General features: G+C 56.3%; 2 protein-coding genes across 3 annotated transcripts; one reads left to right on the top strand and one right to left on the bottom strand.

Annotated features, from left to right (window-relative positions):
• Window positions 1-1,701: 1,701 nt before the first annotated feature.
• Window positions 1,702-4,368, top strand: TMEM218 (transmembrane protein 218). The gene is made up of 3 exons (XM_032709636.1): window positions 1,702-1,805; window positions 1,917-2,019; window positions 3,843-4,368. The coding sequence occupies exons 1-3, from the start codon at window positions 1,702-1,704 to the stop codon at window positions 3,975-3,977; spliced, it is 342 nt and encodes a 113-aa protein (XP_032565527.1). The 3' UTR covers window positions 3,978-4,368.
• Window positions 4,369-9,505: 5,137 nt separating this feature from the next.
• On the bottom strand, window positions 9,506-18,971 carry SLC37A2 (solute carrier family 37 member 2). 2 transcript variants are annotated; one of them, XM_032709634.1, is made up of 20 exons: window positions 18,883-18,971; window positions 16,906-16,987; window positions 16,710-16,797; window positions 16,268-16,346; window positions 15,928-16,063; window positions 15,441-15,517; window positions 15,181-15,347; window positions 14,763-14,800; window positions 14,356-14,535; window positions 14,117-14,207; window positions 13,976-14,038; window positions 13,404-13,489; window positions 12,539-12,587; window positions 12,250-12,323; window positions 11,674-11,752; window positions 11,486-11,583; window positions 11,095-11,159; window positions 10,770-10,818; window positions 10,216-10,248; window positions 9,506-9,774 (listed from the first exon to the last, which is right to left on the bottom strand). In XM_032709634.1, exons 1-18 carry the CDS (start codon window positions 18,939-18,941, stop codon window positions 10,776-10,778), a joined length of 1,554 nt encoding a protein of 517 aa, XP_032565525.1. In that variant the 5' UTR covers window positions 18,942-18,971; the 3' UTR covers window positions 9,506-9,774; window positions 10,216-10,248; window positions 10,770-10,775. The 2 variants fall into 2 exon arrangements, with proteins under 2 accessions (XP_032565525.1, XP_032565526.1); XM_032709635.1 differs by lacking the exons at window positions 10,216-10,248; window positions 10,770-10,818 and having other exon boundaries at window positions 18,883-18,957.
• Between the last annotated feature and the right edge of the window lie 1,023 nt (window positions 18,972-19,994).

Here is a 19,994-nt window from a genome sequence, read left to right on the forward strand (position 1 = left end):
AACCTCTTGAACTGGTTTAATGTTGTCATTGCCAGCATCAAGAAACTACAAGGAGATGGAGATAAGAAATAAAGATCTGGTCAATTCAGGAAGAAGTTAAAGAGGCCATTGGAAAAGCTGTGGGTAAAAGGTAGAAGAGAAAAATAAGTCAAGAAAAAGCCTTGTTGGCTGATGGACAAAAATTATCACTTTGAGATGGAAAGCCAAAAGACAGGAGAGGAATGGTAGAAAAAGAAGGTTTCAGCTGAAAACGGGGCTGTGGAGAAGAAATTTGGGGTTTTACAAACTACTGGAAAAGAAATGGCAAAACAGAGAAAAGCAAAGGGATGTTCCCAAACAACAGGAGCAAATCTGTAATTTCTGCTTGCCAGCAGGAGCAGGAAGCTTGGGGAATAACAGAGGAGAAGATGGACATGGGCAATGTGGGGTTTGCAGAGGGGAAAAAAACCTGCCTGGTGGGATCAACAGCACAAGGTGGAGCGGGAAGGAGTTTGCTATCAAACATACGCTTTTAATATGTTGGCAGCCGGTCCCTACTCGATGCCAAGTAAAGGCAGGTGTCAGAAACAGTTTGTGCTCTGCTTGCTGAGGCGGTTGGTGTCACGCCGGCGACTCTGATTTCATCGCAGGGAGAGGCAGGGTCGGTGCAGCACAGAGCAATTAACCGCTGGTTTATTCCTCCCATCGCAAGGAGTGACAGGAAACAGCACCTGGGTGACATTCTGTGCAGCCAAAGCACCGTCAGACTTCAAGCAGTTGAGGGGGGAAAAGGGAATATATCAGCGTTTGGGTTTTTTCAGGTTAACTGGTAGCTGAGAGCTGAGTGCCTGGGGTTGGAATAAAATGGTCTTTAAGGTCCATTCCAACCCAAATCCTTCTGGGATTCTGGTATTCTATGATAAAGTCACTCATCAAACCACACTGGCCAGGGTCTGATGGGCAAGATGAGAGATGGTGAAGAGGCAGGACTTATAAACAGGTTGAAAAACTGATTTTAAATGGAAATTTCTCTTGCCTTGATATTAGAAGATGTTCAAAGCATTGACAAATCCCCATGGTTTGGCTTGGCCTCTCCAGCTCCCCAGTATGACTGTTCCAAAACCCTGTTGGTAGTCCCTGTGTATTAACCAAATCTGCCTGATTTTGGCCCTAAATATTTTGAGGGCGTGAACAGCTGAATTTCTAGGGTTTGGGGGAGAAAGCGTGTTCAGAGGCGCTCCCCGCAGCGATGTGGGCACGAGTTGGGTAACCAAGGACTGACCCGCCTGCGCTGGGAGCCGAGAGGAATTCCAGTTCCAGCGGGAGCAGCTCCGAGATCCGGGTGGGGGCCACAGTCGCGGGACGGGGGGCGGCTGAAGCGGGTAGTTCTGGGCGTACCATGACGCCAGGGAGGGCCAGGGTTCAACAGGGACTTGTTTCAATAGGAATCCCACTGAGAGTGGGATCGGGATCGGGATCGGGATTGGGATCGGGACCGGCCGTGCGCACCCCCGCCTCCGGCAGCGCGGGAAAGGCGCCGGCCCCGCCCCTCGCCCCGCCCCTCAGCCAATGGGAAGAGCCGAACGAGCGTCACGCTGGGCGGGAAAAGCCGAGGTCACGCCCCACGCCCCGCCCCTCAGCCAATAGACCGCGCGGGGTGCGCATCGGGCGGCGCTGATTGGCCGGGACGGCGCGGTTGCTAGGCAGAAGTGGCGGCGCGGCATGGCGGGCGCGCTGGGCGTGGGGCCGGGGGTGCTGGTGCTGCTGCTGCTCTGGGCCATGGCGCTGCTGCTCGGGATGGCGCTGGCCCGCGCCGGCCGCGCCCGGTGAGCCACGGGGACGGGGCGGGACGGCCCCGGTGAGCCGCGGGGATGGGGAGAGGGGGACGGGCCCGCACGGTGCTGAGCCCGCCCCGCCGTTCTCCGCTCTCCCCGCAGGGTCGCCGCGCTGCCCGTGGTGCTCGGAGCCGCCGCGCTCACGGCCGCGCTGCTGCTCTTCCCCCGCGAGGGCGAGAGCCCGGCCCCGGCCAGCACCGAGGAGGTGAGCCCGGGCCTGAGCGGCCAGGTGGGCCCGGGGGCGGGCGGGCGGTACCCCGGGGATGTGCCTTTGCCGCAGGGATGGGCTCCGGGGGTGCCCTGAAACTCGAGGGATGGACCCTGGAGATGTGCCTTTGCCCCAGGGATGGGCTCCAGGGGTGCCCTGAGGCTCCGGAGATGGATCCTGGACATGTACCTTTACTCCAGGGATGGGCTCCGGGGGTGCCCTGAGCCTCTGGAAATGGACCCTGGAGATGTACCTTTGTCCCAGGGATGGGCTCCGGGGGTGCCCTGAGGCTCCGTGGATGGACCCTGGGGATGTGCCTTTACCTACTGCACGGCCCTGACTGCTGCCCTGCGGCCCCGGGGATGGGCCTTTACTTTGGGAATGGCCCCAGATGTGTCTTTGCCCCAGGGATGGGGCCATCCTGAAGCCCTGGGAATGGTTCTTTATCCCAGGGATGGGCTGCAAGGGTGCCCCGAGGTGCCAGGAATGGCCCTGCGCTGCCTTTTTGGTCTCCTCCTCCAGCACAGTCTCTGGCTGGCACGGGCTGTGTGGCTCCTGGGGCCGCTGTCTCTCAGTTTCTCTGACTAAATCCCTGATTTATGTGCTGTTCCACCCTGACCTCTGGGGTTTGGCTCCCAGGGGCTCTGCGCAGTGATCACACCCCTGCTTTGGTCCCTCCCAGCTCCAGCAGCTCCTTCTCCCCCTCTGCCACCCCCTTTCCTTATAATTTTCCTTCCAATTCTGCAGCCTTTCGCTTTCCCCCAGCTCTGTTTTCTGTTTAAGCCCAGTAACTGCTCTTCAGCTCTCTTTGTAGGTTATTGCTGTGCTCGAGCATGGAGCCGTCTGTGTTTTCAGGCACAGGATCTCCCCCAACCTGGGGTTCCATCAGGCTGCCTGAGCTGCCACCTTGAGCTCTCCCAGAGCTCCTTGGGCTCTGAACACACAAAGTTTTGTGGCCTTTCAGGTGCCGTTTCCTCTGTTCTATTATTAATGCACGTTAATTATTGCTTTTCTGGATTTTGATCTGTGTAAATCCCTACTAAAAGACACTTGTAAGGTTCTTTTCTTCTCTCTGTGTTGCATGTGACCTGCCTGTGTGAAGGTTGGGAGCGAGATGAAGGGCAGCCCAGCCCGTGTTTGTGCCCGGGAGGCGAACGCAATTGGAAAGCTTTTTTTTTTCTTTTTTTCATGGATCTTCAATTGGACTGGACCTGCCCTGCCTATCAATAATACATGACCTGGGCTTTCTGCACCAAAACTCTGCTAATTGGCTAATTAAAAAGTGAAACGTGCAGAAGGAGCCAGCGCTTGGCTCACCAGAGACTGTCTCTGCAGCAGCACCAGGGCTGAGCATGTGCTAATGTGATGGATAAAGCTGAGCCGGGGCTGAGCAAAGCTCTGGGGGGTCTCGGGAGCAGAGAGGGGGATTTTGTAACCAGCCTCCTCGCTGTTGGCTTCTCTTTGTGTCTAGCCTTGCTGCTGTAGCTTCTTTTTTTAGGGTTTTTTTTCCTTTTCCCACTATTTCCCTTCTAAAAGGGAATTGGGGCTGGAGGTTTGTGAGTGGGGAGAGCTGCTCCAGGGCTTGATTTGTGTCTCTTCCCTGTGCTCAGTACTGTGCTGCTCCACATTAACATTCCCACAAGTAGCATTTTGCAGAGATTCCTGTCGCTCATCCCGTACCAGGGATGAGAAACAAGGGGAGAAATCTGGGGGAGCCCCATAGGTTGTCTTTTCCAGGCTGTGGCGTGCTCCCTCCAGGCTCCAGGAGCAGACTGGGGCTGTGACATGTGCTGGGATCTTTGTGCTTGTGTTCCCTCCAGATCGTGGACTCCTTCTTCATCGGTCGCTTCGTCCTCCTGGCTGTGATGAGCCTGGTCTTCCTGGGGTGCCTGTTCCTGCTCCTGATTTACCACCTCATGGAGCCCGTGTACGCCAAGCCACTCCACAGCAGCTAGAGACAGCAGTCCTTGCAAGGAGGAAATCCCAGTTTTAGGGGAATAAACCAGGAAGGGAGACCAGGAGGCTCTTCTGGAGGTGACCACGGTGGTTTTTCTGAGCTCAGGAAGCACCAGCAAAGCAAGTGAAGGTCACTGCAGCTTTCATCCTTCAAGGCAGAGTTTGAGCTGAGCACAAGCCTCTTCCTCCCCAGGGTCTTCAAGCCTCTGCATCTGCAAAGGCTTTAGAACCTTTGTCTCCTCGTTTACAGGCGAGCTGAGATCCAGGCACTGGGTGCTGCCCCTGATTCAGGGAACTGAACTGAACCGAGATGGTTTGTTATTGTTACTCACAAGAGATAGTTTGTTACTGCTCCTTTTTTACCGTCATTCAATAAAACTCTGTGAGAAACCACTGACTCAGCCGTTATTTATTCTCCAAGAAAGTCACTTTTGGCCAGCCCTGTGGTGATGGTGCCTCTGAGAACCACCTTTTCCTGGGGCAGAGCTGAGGGTTTTGGGGAAAAAACCCAAGCAAACAAACTATCAGTGTGTGGCTGTGGATTGCTGGGAATGGTCCCTTGGACTGGAAACCAGGAGCTTTGGAGGGGGGAGGGAACAACAGGCAAAATAATGCCCAAACAGCACATGGAAAGCTGCCCTTCCCGGGGGTGCAGAGGAAAGGTGGGTCTCACCTCCCTGTGCAGAACAGTCCTGCCAGCCATGGAAACCCCCCTTGCTGATACCCAAGTGTCCCCTGGGTGTGAAGGACCCCAAGGTGTCACCCTGGGTGGGGCTGAAGGCTCAGGGTTGCTGCTGCCCTAAAGCTTCGAACCACAGCTCACTGCAGCACAGGTCCTGCTGAAGCTGCTGGTCGACTCCAATACCTTCCCTCCTGCAGGGAAAAAAACCACTCCCTATGTTTTGCAGCAGCAGCAATGGGGTTGAATCCCATTTCTCTTCCAATTTTTTCAGGGAAGCGGAGCCAAGCCATCAACCTGTGCTGAGATGAACCTGTTGGCAGCAGCAGCAGCAGCCGGGCTGGGTGTCTGCACAGCAATTGCTGCTCTGTGTCCTCAGTGGCAACAGTTTCTTTTCTTGCGTGAAATTTCAAAAGGCTTTTAAACTGCAGGAGAAAAAGGTTTTGGTGGCCTGGAGAATCCCGTGACCGTTTTGGAGCAGGGAAGGAGCCTTTACCACCCCTGCTGCATCAGGGAGAGGTCCCCACAGGTGAGGTGAGTTATCTTATGGCTCATATTTTCCAGCCCCAGCCAGAGGGATGGAGCTGCTCAGCCTTCCACGGTTCAGCAGGCAGCGGGTATTGCAGTGAGGTCAAAGCCAAGTGTGAGACAGCCCCAAGCAGTCTGGGTCAGAGGCAATATAGCCAAAAACTTCAGGGCAGACACTTAGATTTTTTAATTCTTTCTCCATTTTAGAGATTTTTTTTTTAATTATTATTATTTTTCATTTCGAACTGAAAATGGTGAGAGTAAATTAAAGAACCAATGGGCTTCTTTCAGCCATGTCCTGACAGCTGTCAGTCACCAAGCAGCACTGTCAGGACATGAAAGCCTGATAAGCCAGAGCCAGCGGGCACAGAGACAATGCTTCCCTGGCAGGAAATGCCCCAGCACCCCGGAGCATGAACTCAGGCAGCTAAAAAAGGTAAGTGCACTCCCAAAAAAGGCAGAGGAGAGGCATCCCCGCTTTCCAAACCAGAGAAACACTCGATCCCTTCCCATCCCGACGCTTTTGTCCAAGGGAACAGAACGGTCGTGTTGAGGAACACGCCGAGAGTTTGTGCAACACAAGTGCCTTGGGGTCTCTGGGTGATTTGGAAGTTATGCCTGAAACAAAATTCAAATTTAATTCATCATCTTAATAACATTTATGAACACGGAGATTGTCTGGCAGCTCCACGCCCCTCCCGTGTCGTTACTCCCGCGCTGGTGGGATGATTTGGGGAAGCCTCGGTGAGGCCACGGTGGCACTTTGCCAGGGTTGGAGTAGGGCAGATGGGGGGGCCAACCACTGCAAAAGTACTGGGGGCACTAAAAACCCGACCCTAAAAGCAGAAATGTGAAAATTCTTCCTGTTTTGCACTGTAAATAAACCCAAAAAAGGGCTTTTTCCTCTCCTTAATCTGTGTGACTAAAATCAGCCAAGAGGCTGATGGCACAGGGGGTATTTTGGGGAGAATGGAAAGCAATGCTGCAAGAGGGACATGCTTAAGGAGGCAATTTCAGCATTTTCCTGCAAATCCTATTAATTGGAGAAAGAGCCCCATGTGCTCTCACCCCCACCAAGATGTTTCATCCTCATCCTTCACCACCCCTGGCAGTGGGGAACGACGGCCGGCTGGATGAACTCAACCCGGGCTCTCCCTGTATTTATTTATTCTGGACCATTCTGCTCCTCTCCGCACAGGGGCTTTCCAGACAGTTCCTGTTTATTTTTGGGAAAGGAAAGACCACGTCAAAGAATTGGTATGAGCCGGAGCTGCTTTCCAACCAGCCCCAAATGGGGATTTTTTGCTGCTATCCCCATCCCAAACCTTCAGCTCCCGGAGGATAACCTCTCATTAGCACATCCACCTCTGCCTAGCACCCTGATCCTTTATTTTTGAATTATTGTGCAGTGAGAGGGTGGGTTTGGCTTAAATCCCAACCTCTCACTTGCTGATGAGGGTGTTGAGAGCTTGGGATATGGGATAGCCAAGGAGCCCTGCTCCAGCCCAAACTGAGCAAATGGTCCCAGCTTTCCTCTGGCAGGGTGGGAGCACCAGCTGTGCCATGTCCTGAGATGCCAGCTCTGTGCAGGCAAAAAATCAGGTTGAATCCAGGGCAGAGAAACCTGTCATGCCAAAAGGGCATATGTCAAAAGATACTGCAGGTGGCACGATTAGGACAGCCAGGCTGCTTTCAGGTCAGGAGGGAAAACAGCCCTTTCCCCCTCTAAATCCCCTGCCTGGCATGTTAGAAACGAGTGGGGATGCTCCTGCACCGCGATGCGGGTGCCCGGGCTCACCACCCTGAGGGCAGCTGCTCTGTCCTGCCCGAGGCCGGGCGGGGAGCGGTGCCAAAGCAGGGATGGAGGGAGCGCCAGCGCCTGCAGGGGAAACTCCTCTCCTTGATTTAAGGTCCTTGAATGACGGCAATTCCTCACGCCTCACGCTGCGCTCTGCCGGCACTTAATTACCCTCGCTGGAAAAGCTGCCCTCAGATTTCCACCTTGACTTTGCTGACTTCAGCTTCCCTGCTGTTGGATCCTGCTTTGCCTTTGGCTGCTAATTAAAAAGCCCTTCAGCCTTTGCCGGCTGCTCCTTGCATAGGCGATTACGGACCATGTCCCAGCCACCTCTTCACCTCCCCAGCAGCCCGGCGGACCAGCAGCATTCCTCCAAAATATGAGCAGCCTCTTCCCAATCCACCCCCCCGGTGAACGGTATCACTGTGGTGGAGGGGCTGTGGGGTCTCCCGCGGAAAAACCCGAGCTCTGCGTCTGCCAAACTGAAAAAGAGCCCTTTTCAGGTGGGATTTGTCCCGTCACAGGACAGCGGGGGACCCGTGTCCGTGCTTGCACAACCCCTCACGGCAGCGCGGTGCCGAAGGGGCTCATGGCACAGGGAAAAGCAGCGGCCCCTTCTCTGTCGGAGAAGGAAAGAGGCGAGGTGAACCTTCCAGGCTCCTCCCAGAGGAGCTCAGCTCCATTTAAACAGTTCTTTGGCTGAGGCAAACCCAGGGGATCTCCCCCTCGCCTTCCTGCCCACCCCTCTATCCCAAATCTCAGGTTTTCTTTGGCATTTGCCTCTCTTTATTTTAAGTTTAAAACTGCCATGGGCCATGTGCCCTCTCTCCTCGCTCCCAGTAGCACAGCCAAGGCTGCTCAGACTTTCCAAGCATGAGTGGGACATGGCCCAGACCTAAATTTGTCCTGGAAAAACTATGGTCAGCTGAAAGAACAGGCAGGAGGGGGTGGGGGGAGGGGGCAAACAAAAAGGGAAGAAAGGGGGGAAAAAAAATTCCCCAAACCAACTTGTCGTTGCAATAAGCCCCTGTGTGTGTCAGGGCTTGTGGGATTTTTTGCTTGAAAATGTATTTTGAGTGCTCCAGCTCTGCAGCACAGAGGGATGGTAATTAAGCAATGTGAAAACTCCGTCACACGTGCACTGAAAGAGCCATTCTCAGCCCAGTGGCATCACTGCCGGGTCCTCTGGCCCCTCAGAGGCCACATGTGCCACGAGCCACGTGGCCTGGGGATGCTGCAGTGTCAGCCTTTTGGCTCTGCTGAGGACAGGCACAGTTGTGACACCTCTCCCCATGGCTCCATCAGGGTTTGCCCTAGGGGGGGTTGGTATCTTCCTGGGAAAAAAGGGCAACTGGTGATTTTGCTTTTCTCTACCTGCTCCATCAGTTTTTCTGCTTTTTCTCCCAGGCAACCAATGAGTTTCCAAGCCCCACTGAGCATCTCTGGCCAGTGTGAGGGGACCAAAGGCCACCTCAAACCTGCAGCTGCCACTCTCCAAGTTGCCTGTCCCCCTGTGCTGCTCCATCGCCCTCAGGGGTTTACAGGGAGCTGATCCAACTGGCCAGCAAGTCTCCTCCTTTTTTTTTTCTCCTCTCCGCTGATGAAATCAGCACTTAATAAAATCACATCAGGCCCAGATGTTTTCTCCTCGGGTTAAGATCCAAGAAGGTGAAGTCAGTTGGAGTTCAGGTTTACACCAGGCACCACTGGAGCTTGCCTGGACACAATCCCTGGACAGTGAGCAGGCTGGAAACATGACCCATGGCATCAGAGCACCCTGTGCACCCCAGCTTCTCACACATCAAAATTTGGGCCCCCCAGGAGTGCACAGCTGGCTGCACAGCTGGCCCTGGTCTTAGTCAAGTGACACTGGGGGGGTCTCTGAGCCCCATCCCTGCCCGGGGAGCCTGCAGAGCCGGCAGCCAGCAGCGCCAGCTTAACCTCCTGGGGCCCCTCCTAATTAGGAGGTGTCTAATGAAGATCATCAGCTGCCCACACTGGATTGAGAGTGGCCACAGCGTGCGAGTGGGTGTTTGCTGTGGCATGGGGGTTGACTCATGTTCTTCTTTTGAGGCTGAATAGCATGAGCCAGGAATCATAATAATCAGGAAAAACACTGGGTTTGGGGTTTGTTTTTTTTCAGTGAGATGAGCTGAGGAATAAACTCAGCTTAATTTGGGCTCAGCCCAGGTATGTTGTCTATGTAGAATAAGCAGCGCTTCGCTGGTGAGGCAGTGCTCAAAGTGATTTGGCATCACTGTCCTGATCCAAGTCCTGAAATCCCAAGTGTTGGGATGGGGCAGGCTCACAAACAAGAGCAGGGCAGGCTCACAGACAAGAGCAGAGCAGGCTCACAGACAAGAGCAGAGCAGGCTCACAGACAAGAGCAGAGCAGGCTCACAAACAAGAGCAGGGCAGGCTCACAAACAAGGGGCCGCATGTGGAGAAAAGTAAGAAGAGGGGCGCGATCATCATCCGCAAGTGCACGAAGACCTGGCTGAGCCCCTCCAGGACATGGCACAGAGTTTTTGCATGTTTTTATTAATAAAATGGCTGACGGTGAAGAACCGACCCAGAAAACCAGCTGGCCGGGGCCCTTGGGCTGCTCCTCGCCGCTGCCTCCGTCGGAAGCCAGCCCTTGGTGGTGGGAGCCCGCGGGGCTGTGCCTGGGGCTGTGCCTGGGGCTGTGCCTCGGCTCTGCCGGGACACCTGAGCTCCCGGTGTGCCCCAGCCTCTCTCCTCCCTCTGGGCGTGGGGCAGCTCACAGGGGGCACGTCAGAACTCCTTGAACCTGCGGGGAGAGAAGCGAGCGGCTGAGCGCGGTGGCACGTGTTGGGATGTGTGATGGGCACAGCCGGAGAGATGGGAAGGGAAAAGGGCTCTGCAGGGAAAGCCTGGCCCCATCTGCACCACAAGGAGGAGAAGCAGGCGCAAGGAGGAGATCCAGCCACCATTTTGTCTCTGGCCAGAGCTGAAATGTCCCCAAAAAGACCACAGTGTTTGTGCCTCCTCTCTGCAAGCTGCTCCACAGACAAGGTGCTTCCCAAAGCTCTCAGGATGTTGCAGTATTTCCACAAACTGAGCCAGCTGCTTCCCCCAGCACAAACCAGCTGGAATTTGGTGCTGCCAACCCCTCCAGGAAAGCCCTCATCCAAACCAGCCCCGGCACAGGAGAGAGGAGTTCAACAGCCCTCCACCAGCGACCAGAGAAGGAGATTTGGGCCGCACTTACCACAGCACGAGGCCCAGACTATTGGTCTTTCACCTGCAAACACAACACATAATGGACCAAATGTTCGCAGGGGGCCAGGGTCTGGCACCCCCAATGCCAGGACTGGCTGCAGTCCCTTCCCTCTTGGTGTCACAGGGGGATGTCAGTGGCAATCAATGCCAAGCCAGTGCTGATTTGGAGATTATTTATACCCTGGCTGCAGTGATTTGGCTACGGTGATTAGCAAGCCCAGACCGTGTGGAATCAAGCTCAGTAGCACAGGTGGGTAAAGCCTGTAAATTCAGCTGTTTCAAGTGAGTTCATCAATGCCAATCAATCGGGCATCTCTGACAACATCCAGTAAGTCAGCTGGAGACAAAGATGTGCTGCCCACCCTGCACTCTCCTCCCCGGCCATTGTGATTTGACCCTTTGATTCCCAAATCTTGATCTCAGCCCTTAAATGATCAGGGAAGTGGCTGTTTCTAGGCTGAGCCTGCCAAGTGAAACTCAGAATCAGGAGGAATCAGGCTTGTGTTTGCGTTTAATCCTCGGGGCTCAAACGGAGATACTTACACCGAGCTAATTCCCATCCATCACTGACTCTGTTAGCTGCACACTAGAGCTACAAAGACACAAGGACGGTGTGTTTAGCACCCCGAGAGTTTTGTGGGGTGCCAGTGGTTAAAATCCCCCGGGTGCTGCCCTGGCTCGAGGTGGAAATGTCTCTGTGGCCACGGGAGCGAGACACGGGGCAGACGGCCTCGTGAAGCCCGACACGATGCCCACGTGGAGATGCAGCAGCGACAGCAAGGGGTAACAAACATCCTTCTGGAGCGGCACCGACACTGTGCTTTGGCACCGTGGGACTGGAGGCCACCCTGGGGTGGGACGTACGTACCCTCTCTTCCTCGCCATGTAGCCGCACCAGCCACGGACCTCTTTGACCACCACGCGAGCAAGGAGCTGCAAGAGGGAAGGTGGAGGATGGCTGGGAGGCCGGTGGCTCTGCAGCCACCAGCCTCGGCCTGAGTGTTTCCATCACCAGGAGATCAGTTCTACGGCTCTTCCTAGCAAAGGTCACATGGATTAAATCCGTGCGAGGAGGAGGTTGTTGGGAAAAGCCAGGTGAATGGAGGCAGAGGTTTGGAGTGGATACAGGCCTTTGCAGTTTTCCCTGTGCCCAACTGTCTCCTGAGAACCATCCCTGCCCTCCACCAGCGAGTGGGCAGCTAAAAGGGAGCCTGTGAATCTCCAGGGTAGCCAAAGCATCCTGCTGAGGAGGGACCTACCAGGCAGGCCAGGACATCGGCCGCTATCAACATGTAGAAGACGTTGTTCCAGCCCGTGGGAGAGATGAGCCCTGCGAGCAGCGGCCCCAGTGCGGCACCTGAGGGGGCACAGAGCCACATTAGGAGATGCCCTGTTCACACCTGAGAGGGGACAGGGACCCCCAGCACTGGCACCCCCCAGTACACACCGATGGATCCTGTGCCATCAATGATGGCCGTGACAGTCGAAAGGGCTTTGGCGTTTCCTTTGAGAGACTCGTGGGTTCCCTGCAAGGATGGAGGAATGAAACACAAGGAGCAAAAGAAGCTTCGGGGTCCACAGCTGGCAAGTCCCAGCATGAGGCCAACATCCCAGGCAGGAATTTCCATGTGTTGGACCCAGCCACGGACAGGAAGACCAAACTCAGACGCTGCCTGCAGCCAAACCATGGCAAAACCTGGACTGCCAGCAGTGGACAGGAATTGCCAGGTGATTTCCCAGCAAATTTTTCCACTCTGCTTGTGCTCAGAGGCAGATGCAGCGATGGCTGAAACACAGTCATGTGGCCAAGGTGAAAAAGCAGTAGGAAAAAAAAGCTGCATTTAAGGCAGGGTGCAGAGCACAGCAGCAGGTGTGACAGCCCTGCCCTTCTCCTCTGGGCTTTGGAGGCATTGCAAAACAAAGCTAAAATACAAAAATCCCAGCAAAACATCCCTCTGGGAAGAGGGAGCAGCCTTTGGGTGTGCAAAGGGCAGCATGGCAGGGTCTGAGGTGCAGCTCTTACCAGATCTGCTGACACCGCTGTTGTGATGAGCGCGTAGGGCCCGTTAACCAGAGCACCGCAGATGACCAGCATCGCTGCAGAGATTAAAGGAAGAGATTAAACCTTTAGGTGCAGGGAGCAGCAGGATGTTGGATCCATCATCCCTGGCCCATGTGTGGGCATCACTGTCCCATGTATCCATCTCCATTTTCCCATGGAGATTCCACCCAGCAGTCAGTGAACACTCATCCAGCCCCACTGTCCCCCAGATCCCAGCCTGGGAGCCCGGCTGTGCCATGGAGCTCCTTACCTATTGATGTGCCAATGCCATTCTGGCCGACGTGGTTATACAGGAACAGCTGGAAAAGAGACACCAGGTGAACAAGTTACAGCTATTCCAGCTGTTTTCCCAAGCGCTTTCCTTGCAGCAGCACCCAGGGGACGGGACAGAGAATGCGGGGACCTGAATTATTGCCAGCACCAAGCGCCGGCCACGACGGGGGGCTGAGGGTGCCCCTGACCTCCACATCCCGCCGGCTGCCTGCCAGATGAAATACCTGGCAGCTGGCAAACCGAGGTGCTGCCACGATTTACGGCCGGCGAGGCTCCGCCGCCTCCCGCCGGCTGCAGCCAGACGCTAATTTGCCCCGACGGTGCTATCGGGGCCGCGGACGTGACGCGGCCTGTCTGCTTCCCAGCGTGCGCCAGCTCCTTCGGCCAGGAGAGGCTCCCATCCCACAGCCAGCCGGGCTTGGATTACAGCTAATTAGCCATGTTTTTGTGGCAGCGAAGCCAAATGAGCTCTGTGCAGGTGCTCGGGAAGGACATCCGGGCCAAGCTCCAGCGGAGCATGAGGCCGTCGGCATGGGGGCTTTTGGGATGGAAATCAAAGAGCCAAGGCTTTTTGAGCAGGGCTACGGCAGGATGGAGGGAAAAAAAAAACCCTAAAGGGCTTTTTTAGTTGTCAAGGTCTCTGCAACTCTCTCCCAGTCCCTAGAGCTGGATGTCCTCCCTGGGAACATCTGGGCTCGTGGATCAGTCCCAGCTCTCATGTCAGCCGAGTGCATGACCAGCTCATCCCGGGCGCTCAGGAAGAGGAAAGGCAGCCGTGACTCAAAGGAGCCGGAGGAGAGGAAACCCTCGTGACGGGGTTTTGTCCCCATGTGACAGCTCACCATGGGAGCAGCGACGACCAGCATCACGCAGCACGTGGTGGCTCTGCCGCCGGTGTAGTCAGAGACGAGGCCGGCGAAGATCCCCCCTGCAAGAAGGAGTCAGAGGTGTCAGTCACACCACCCCAAAGGCAAAACTTCACCCCGGCTTAGCCCGAAATCCAACGGGATGCTCTTTCATCGCCCATCTTCTGACCAGTATGCCCTCAAGGTTGAATATAATAATATCAGAGTGAAGAGCTTTGATTTATCCCTGCTGCTTTCTCCCAGCAGATGGTTTCTCAGCACCTCAGTGCAGCTCTGGTCTCCTCCACACTTGCAAAATGTTTTATTTATCTAAGGAAAAGGAGTGTCTGAGCAAGTGAGACCCGAGGAAAGGGGCTGCAATTGTCACCTGGATGGCAAAATAAAATTGAGGGGTGTTTGCTGCCTGCTGAGCACTATGAATGCTGAATAAATCTCACTGGGGAAAGGAATGGTGTTGCCTGTGAAGGGCACCAGCCAAGGCTAGTCAAGGCCAGGATTGTCCCTAAATCATTCCTGATCCACCCCCTCCGGTCGGGTACGTGACAAACCTAAAATACCCCCAACATCAAAGAGGGTCGACAGGTCCCCAGCTTCCTTGGCGCCGAAATGAGCTGCGAGAGAGAGAGGAGAGGGGTGAGAGGATGCTCCCTTGCCAGGCTCTCTCCTGCCTTGCTGTCCCCAAAACTCACCAACGTTGACGATGTAGAGGGGCAGCCAGTACAGGAAGGTGTAGCTCACCAGTTTGGCAAAGAGCAGGCACAGGGAGAACTCCACCACGCCCTGGGAGGAGAGGAGGGGATATCAGAGGAGCCTCCTTCTCCCAAAGTCCTCTAAACGGTGGGGTTTTCCCCAGTTTTCCACCTTGTGGACGCTCTATTGATGGGCTGAGCTGCCTTGGCTTTGCTCTTTCCTCCATCCCACCACTCACGGGTATCCGGAGCGCTCCGAGGAAACTGATGGCTTCGGGCTCCTCAGCTGGCTCCTTGGGGCTGTTGGAGTGATCCGCACTGCTCTGGCCTGAGAGGCTGAGCGGGTCCTCGTTGGGGGTCACTGCTTCAGGATCCTTCTCACTGGTGGTCACTCCTCCAGGATCCTCATCAGAGGCCATCTAAAAGCAAGCCATGAGCAGGAGATGTGGCTCTCCTGGCTGGAAGGGGCTGAAAAGTTGGATTCGCTGCCAGGGTGTGACCCAGAGGATGTTCACACTGACCATCCCCCATGACAACTGAACACTGCTCTAACTCCTGCCATTACAACCTGATGCCCTGGTTGTTTTACTGTACCCTGAGTGACACCCAGCCCAGGACAAGCCCACTGGGAATCAGTGCGACTCACATGATGCAGTGGCGGACTGCAGTCAACATCCTCGGGATCTGCAGGGAGAAGGGATATCCTGTGAGAGCCTGGACCAGCCCCACTCCACCTGCTCTTCCTCCAGCATCTCACAAGAACTGGGAACCCCTAGGTCTTGGCTGCATCTCTGGGTACCCTCTACCCCACTAAAATCCTGAAGGACTTCCTAAATGTTTCCTAGAAAGACAGGCTCAGGGGAGCAACTGGCACGGGGGAAGAGCCTGTCTGGATGAGCCCAAAGGATGCTGAGCATCTCTGTGGTGGTCAGATCCCCATTCCTGCTTGCCACAAGCTGGACGCAAGTATTTGGGACTGCCAAAAATGGTTGGGGGTGGGCAAGGTGGAAAACCACGTGTGTGTCACACCGGTTGTGTGCTGTGCCCCGGATCACACCACTCACACTCCACGAGGAAGAAGAAGCAGATGATGCCCACGGTGGCGATGATGATGCCGGGCACGACGAAGGACAGGCCCCAGGCAGAGGAGACCCAGACACCGGCAATGAGCGACCCTAAGATGTTGCCGACGGAGGTGTGCGAGTTCCAGATGCCCATGATCAAACCTCTCCTGGCGGGGACACAGCGGGGTCAGTGTCACTGGGGTGGCTGCTGGGGCCAACAGGGACCAGGACTGGGGTGGGACACGTTGGAAAAAACTCACTTTCCCTTCCCAAACCAGTTCCCGACGCACGCCACGACAGCAGGCCAGCCGGTCGTCTGCACCAGCCCATTGCAGACCTGGCAAGAGATGGGGAGCATCACCCAGGAAGCACCGACTCCAGCCACGGAGCGCGGCCCCCGCACTGCTTCGTGGGCAACCGGGCTCAGAAATAACCACTCCCATCCCAAAGCTGTTGAGAAAACACTTGGTCTGGGTTTTTTCCCTGCTGGGGCAATCCTGGAGCCATTCCCATCATTCCCATGGCTAATCTGGGAGCGGCTGGTGTTGCCAAACCGGCTGCCCGCAGTGCTCGGAGCCGGGCACACCCGGCGGTTTCGACGCCCACACCACAACCAGGTTTTGTGGGGAGTGGAAACACTCAGCATTTCCCCACTCAGAAACTGGGCCACCCCGATCCCTGAAGGTCACTAAAAAACTGGGATGAGGCCATAGTGGCAAAGCCCGGGCATCCTCCGGCATGACACACCTGCACAACGATGAAGTACCAGAGGACATGGACGTCCCAGAAGTAGCCGAGGCCGAAGAGTGAGGTGAAGAGCCCACTCAGCACCATCCCCCCTGACAGGTAGTAGCGCAGGGGGAGGCGCTCCCCAAAAATGCCACTGCAGAGAGAGGGAAGAGCACAACAGGAGCTGTCACGGGTGATGCCACCAATGGGTGTTATCACACTGAGCCTGAGCCCAAATCCTGAGAGGATCTCCGGCTGCATTCCCATTAGCATAACTGCATCCCGAGGGAAACCAGTTTCCTGGCACACTGGTGCAAACTGGTGTGTGGAGGGAAAGGGGTGCAAAGGCCTTAGGTACCTGATAAACATCCCGATGGCGTAGGCCACCAGGAAGGCATTATCCAGGGCCCCAAAAAGCTCCTTGTAGTTGTCCCCATCTGGAAAACAAATATTAGGGCCACCTCAGCCTGGCCCCCATCTTGTGTCCCCTCCCCATGGCTGCTGGCTTGGTCTTGTCCCCTGTCCCCAAAAGTCTTGTCCCCATGGGAGTTTCTGGGAGCACGGCCAGGTGCCATCAGTGTAGGGAACTGGTCCTGTCTTGTCCCAGATTCCACCAGGCACTGCTGCCCTTTGGCCTGGGGGCATGGGGCAGAGCTCGCTGCTTAATTACCTCCGGGTGCCTTATGAGCAGCAGGCCCCCTGCCAAACCCTGGCCACGACCCAGATTTAGGGCACGGGGGAAGCCCAGCTCAGCTGCCAGGAGCGTAGGTTTTGGGGTGCCTGGGGTGGCTCAGCCTTACCAAAGGGTGCCCAGCTGCACCACGTGCTGCTGTTGGAGACATTGCGAGGGTGTGGGCCGAAGGCTGAGCAGTTGGGGTGCAGCTGGCTCTGCAGGGACAGAGAGGAGGTGAAACTGGGGTGCTGCCAGCACCCCACAGCCCCACGTCCCCTCTCCAGGTCCTCTGTCCCCACAGCTGGGGTGGGGCTGATGCTCACCTTGACGATGCTGATGGGTTTTCGGGAGAGGTGGTAGCTGGTGTAGCAGAGGAAGGTCAGCACCAGCGTCAGTCCCCGATAGCTGCGGGAGGGAGCGAGCGGAGAGCTCAGGGTTGGTGGGACAGGGATGGGGACAGAGGTTGGGAGCCTCAGCACCCAGTGGGACTCTTCTGCCTGATTGGTGACCTGAACCCACTCAGCCAAGCCAGTCGGGAGGTGACCAGCCCCCTCAAAATAGCCCAGGATGCAGCTTGAAAAGGTCAGCTGAGTTTTATGGGGAGCACCAAGCAGTGCTTCCCCCTCCTCGAGCAGCCGTCCCAGTGAGCCACAGGGTGAGCAAGTGCCTTCCTGGTGTCACGGGTGGAAACTGGGCTGATTCATCATCACTGCCAGGGTTAATTAAAGACAAGTTGGAAAAAAAAAGCCAGGGGGCAGGATGCCCTAAGCAATACTAGCTTCCCTTCCTCCACCAAACAGACACTTCATAGTTTTTGCTTGGATTAAATGCAGGGAAATGGGGGAAAAGGGCGTCTGGGCTCAGGGATGGGGATGCTGCTCCCAGCAGAGCTGATGGATAAAGCCTGGAGAAGCCCAAATATGATCCAGCACTCTCTGGAGCAGGATGAGTATCTCCAAGGCGACCATCCAGCCTTCAGGAAGGGTTTTATGGCAGCACAGAGAATGCAAGTGGTCAGGGGCAGCTGCAGCACCCAGACATGTCACGGGATTGCTCCAAGTTTATAAAAAAGCCCTTTTTTGTGGTTTTGGCCCATCCTGCTCCTTGTCACAGTTTCACTTCTCCCGGGAGCTGCAACAATAACCAGCAACCAAACCCAGGGCAGCTCCCTGCGCTGGGCTGCTGGCTCTAAGGCTGCACTGCAGCAGGAAAACTGCTGCTTCCCACCCCAAAAAATGAATAAACCACCCAAATGATCTGAGGAGAGCAGAGAGGCCACAGAGAGGAAAGGGAGGAGAAACTTCACATGCAGTGCCTGGCTGGGCCAGACACTTGGGTGTTGTTTGTTTTCTTTTTACCCCATGTGTTCTGGCAGGGAACATTCCAGCTGATGGAAAAACAGGGGGAGTGTTTGGCAATGGGCTTCCAAAAAATCAAAATGCTAATTGAAATTAAATGGGCAGTGGGCTCATCCCCTCTCCAAAAGGGAGGGCAGCCAGCAAGGTTGTGTTGTGTGTTGGCTACATCCCGCTGAATTTTGAGGGTGAGGGCCTGGGACAGCTGGAGGCTGGTGGGCGCTGCTGAGCATCTCAGAGTCTCCCCCCGCCCCTCCTGGGCCATGTCCACTCCAGGCTGCAGCCGGTGTGGGCTGATCCTGCCTCACAGTGGTGCCTGAGGGGCGATGCCGGGCCCTGGGTGACTCCCCCATCCAGGGCAGGTCCCCATCCCAGGGCTCATCCTCATCCTGGTGCTGGTCCCTGCAAGCAGCAACCCGCCAATCTGGGTCTGGTTCCTGTCTTCTTGTCGGCCCCCAGGCAAGTGACCCCCCAGTACAGGGCCGGTCCCCAACCCAGTGCTGGTCCCTTTGTCCAGGACCTGTTCTCTGTCGCAGTTCCACCTCCCAGTGGTTGCCAGCCACCAGTGAAATGCAAACTCCCCCATTCCCCCAACCCAGGGCCGGTCCCTATCCCGGTTCTGCTCCCCAGCCTGGTATCAGTTCCCATGTCCAGGGCCAGTCTCCATTCTGGTGCCGGTCCACGAGGGAGTGAGTCCCGTTCCAGCGCCCGTCCCCGTCCTGGTGCCGATCCCCAGCCCGACGACAGTTCCTATCCCAGTGTCGGTCGCGATCCTGATGACAGTCCCGATACCGGGGCTGGTCCCTGTCTGTGTTCGTGGTTTATCCTTATCCTGGTGCCGATCCCCAGCCCGGTGCCGGTCCCTATCCCAGTGCCGTTCCCTATGTCCGGAGCTGGTCCCTTTCCCGGTGCCGTCCCCGCATCCCGCTCCCCGACCGCACTCACCGGCTGTCCCGCGGGAGGGCTCGGAGCAGGCGGACCCCGGGGGCGAGCGCTGCCCTCATGGCGGGCGGCGGCTGCGCTCGGGCCCCCCCGGCTCCTTTTCACCGCCCCCGGGGCCGCCGCTCCCGCCCCGCCGGCCCCGGTCCCGCCCCGGCCCTGCCCCGGCACAGCCCCGGCCCCGCGGGGTGAACCGGGCTGTCCCTGCTTCCCTTGGAACAAAAATCCACTTCAGATGCGGCCGGAATGAGGAAACAGCCGCGCTGGGCATCGGGAGGGGAGAGAAACCCCGAAGGGACCCAGCAGCCGCCGGTTCGTGCCCCTTCCAGGGCTCTGGGAGCTTCCCCAGATGCTTTTTCCAGCGCAAAAAGCTGGGTTTAACTTTTCCACTCCCTTTCCCAGCACCCCCGAACGGGCTGCGCTGCCCTCATGTCGGCTAAGCCATCCCAGACATGCTTTGGGGTTATTTCCAGGGATTTGGGGAGTCCTGCTCTCCTCTGCCCTGGGGTTTCACACCAGGACAAAAAATCCTGCTTCCAAAGTATCCCATATATCCTGTTAGGACAGAGCCAAGCAAGGGGCAGATCAAAGATGAGGAGCAGCAACAGCTTTATTTAACCATCATTCCTTTAAGCCACAAATCAGCCCGATGCCCCTTGAGGATCCTTCCAGAGAGGTGGGAACAGGGGTCCCCAGGACCTGAGCAAGACCTTGGGGACCTGCCAAGGAACTTGTCCTCAGCTGCCCCAGAACTGAAGTCAGTCACAAAAAACCCATTTGCAGCTTTAGCCTTTTGCTTCCCTGGCCCCTCCAGGGGCAGATCCTGCCCTTTCCAAACCCACTCCAACACCCCAAATTAGGGCTGCAGCACCTTCCCTGACGCAAGCAGCAGTTAATAAACAGCATCAGCTGCCACGGATCCCTCGGTGAATGATTCTCCAGGGAGAACCGAGGAGCATCCCCTGGCTCTGCACCTCCATGCTACCTCCGGCCTGGGGTCGTGGGTTTGCTTCACGCCCCATGGGATGGGAACAGGGAAGAGAAATGATCCGGCACGCTCAGCCACCCATCCTTCCTGCTGCAGTTAATATTGGAGAGGGCGGCCAGCAAGGAGTAAA

The sequence above is a fragment of the Chiroxiphia lanceolata genome, chromosome 23, assembly GCF_009829145.1.
Source record: "Chiroxiphia lanceolata isolate bChiLan1 chromosome 23, bChiLan1.pri, whole genome shotgun sequence".
In the NCBI taxonomy this organism is placed as follows: domain Eukaryota; kingdom Metazoa; phylum Chordata; class Aves; order Passeriformes; family Pipridae; genus Chiroxiphia; species Chiroxiphia lanceolata.

Excerpts from the sequence above, each read along its gene's own strand:
- TMEM218 (XM_032709636.1), top strand. The coding sequence starts at position 1,702 with ATGGCGGGCGCGCTGGGCGTGGGGCCGGGGGTGCTGGTGCTGCTGCTG. Across the intron at positions 1,806-1,916 it reads GCCCGCGCCGGCCGCGCCCG|GGTCGCCGCGCTGCCCGTGG; the intron begins GTGAGCCACGGG and ends CTCTCCCCGCAG. Across the intron at positions 2,020-3,842 it reads CCCCGGCCAGCACCGAGGAG|ATCGTGGACTCCTTCTTCAT; the intron begins GTGAGCCCGGGC and ends TGTTCCCTCCAG.
- SLC37A2 (XM_032709634.1), bottom strand. The coding sequence starts at position 18,941 with ATGAGGGCAGCGCTCGCCCCCGGGGTCCGCCTGCTCCGAGCCCTCCCG. Across the intron at positions 14,536-14,762 it reads GCAGTCCGCCACTGCATCAT|ATGGCCTCTGATGAGGATCC; the intron begins GTGAGTCGCACT and ends GCTTGCTTTTAG. Across the intron at positions 12,324-12,538 it reads TGGCATTGGCACATCAATAG|CGATGCTGGTCATCTGCGGT; the intron begins GTAAGGAGCTCC and ends TAATCTCTGCAG.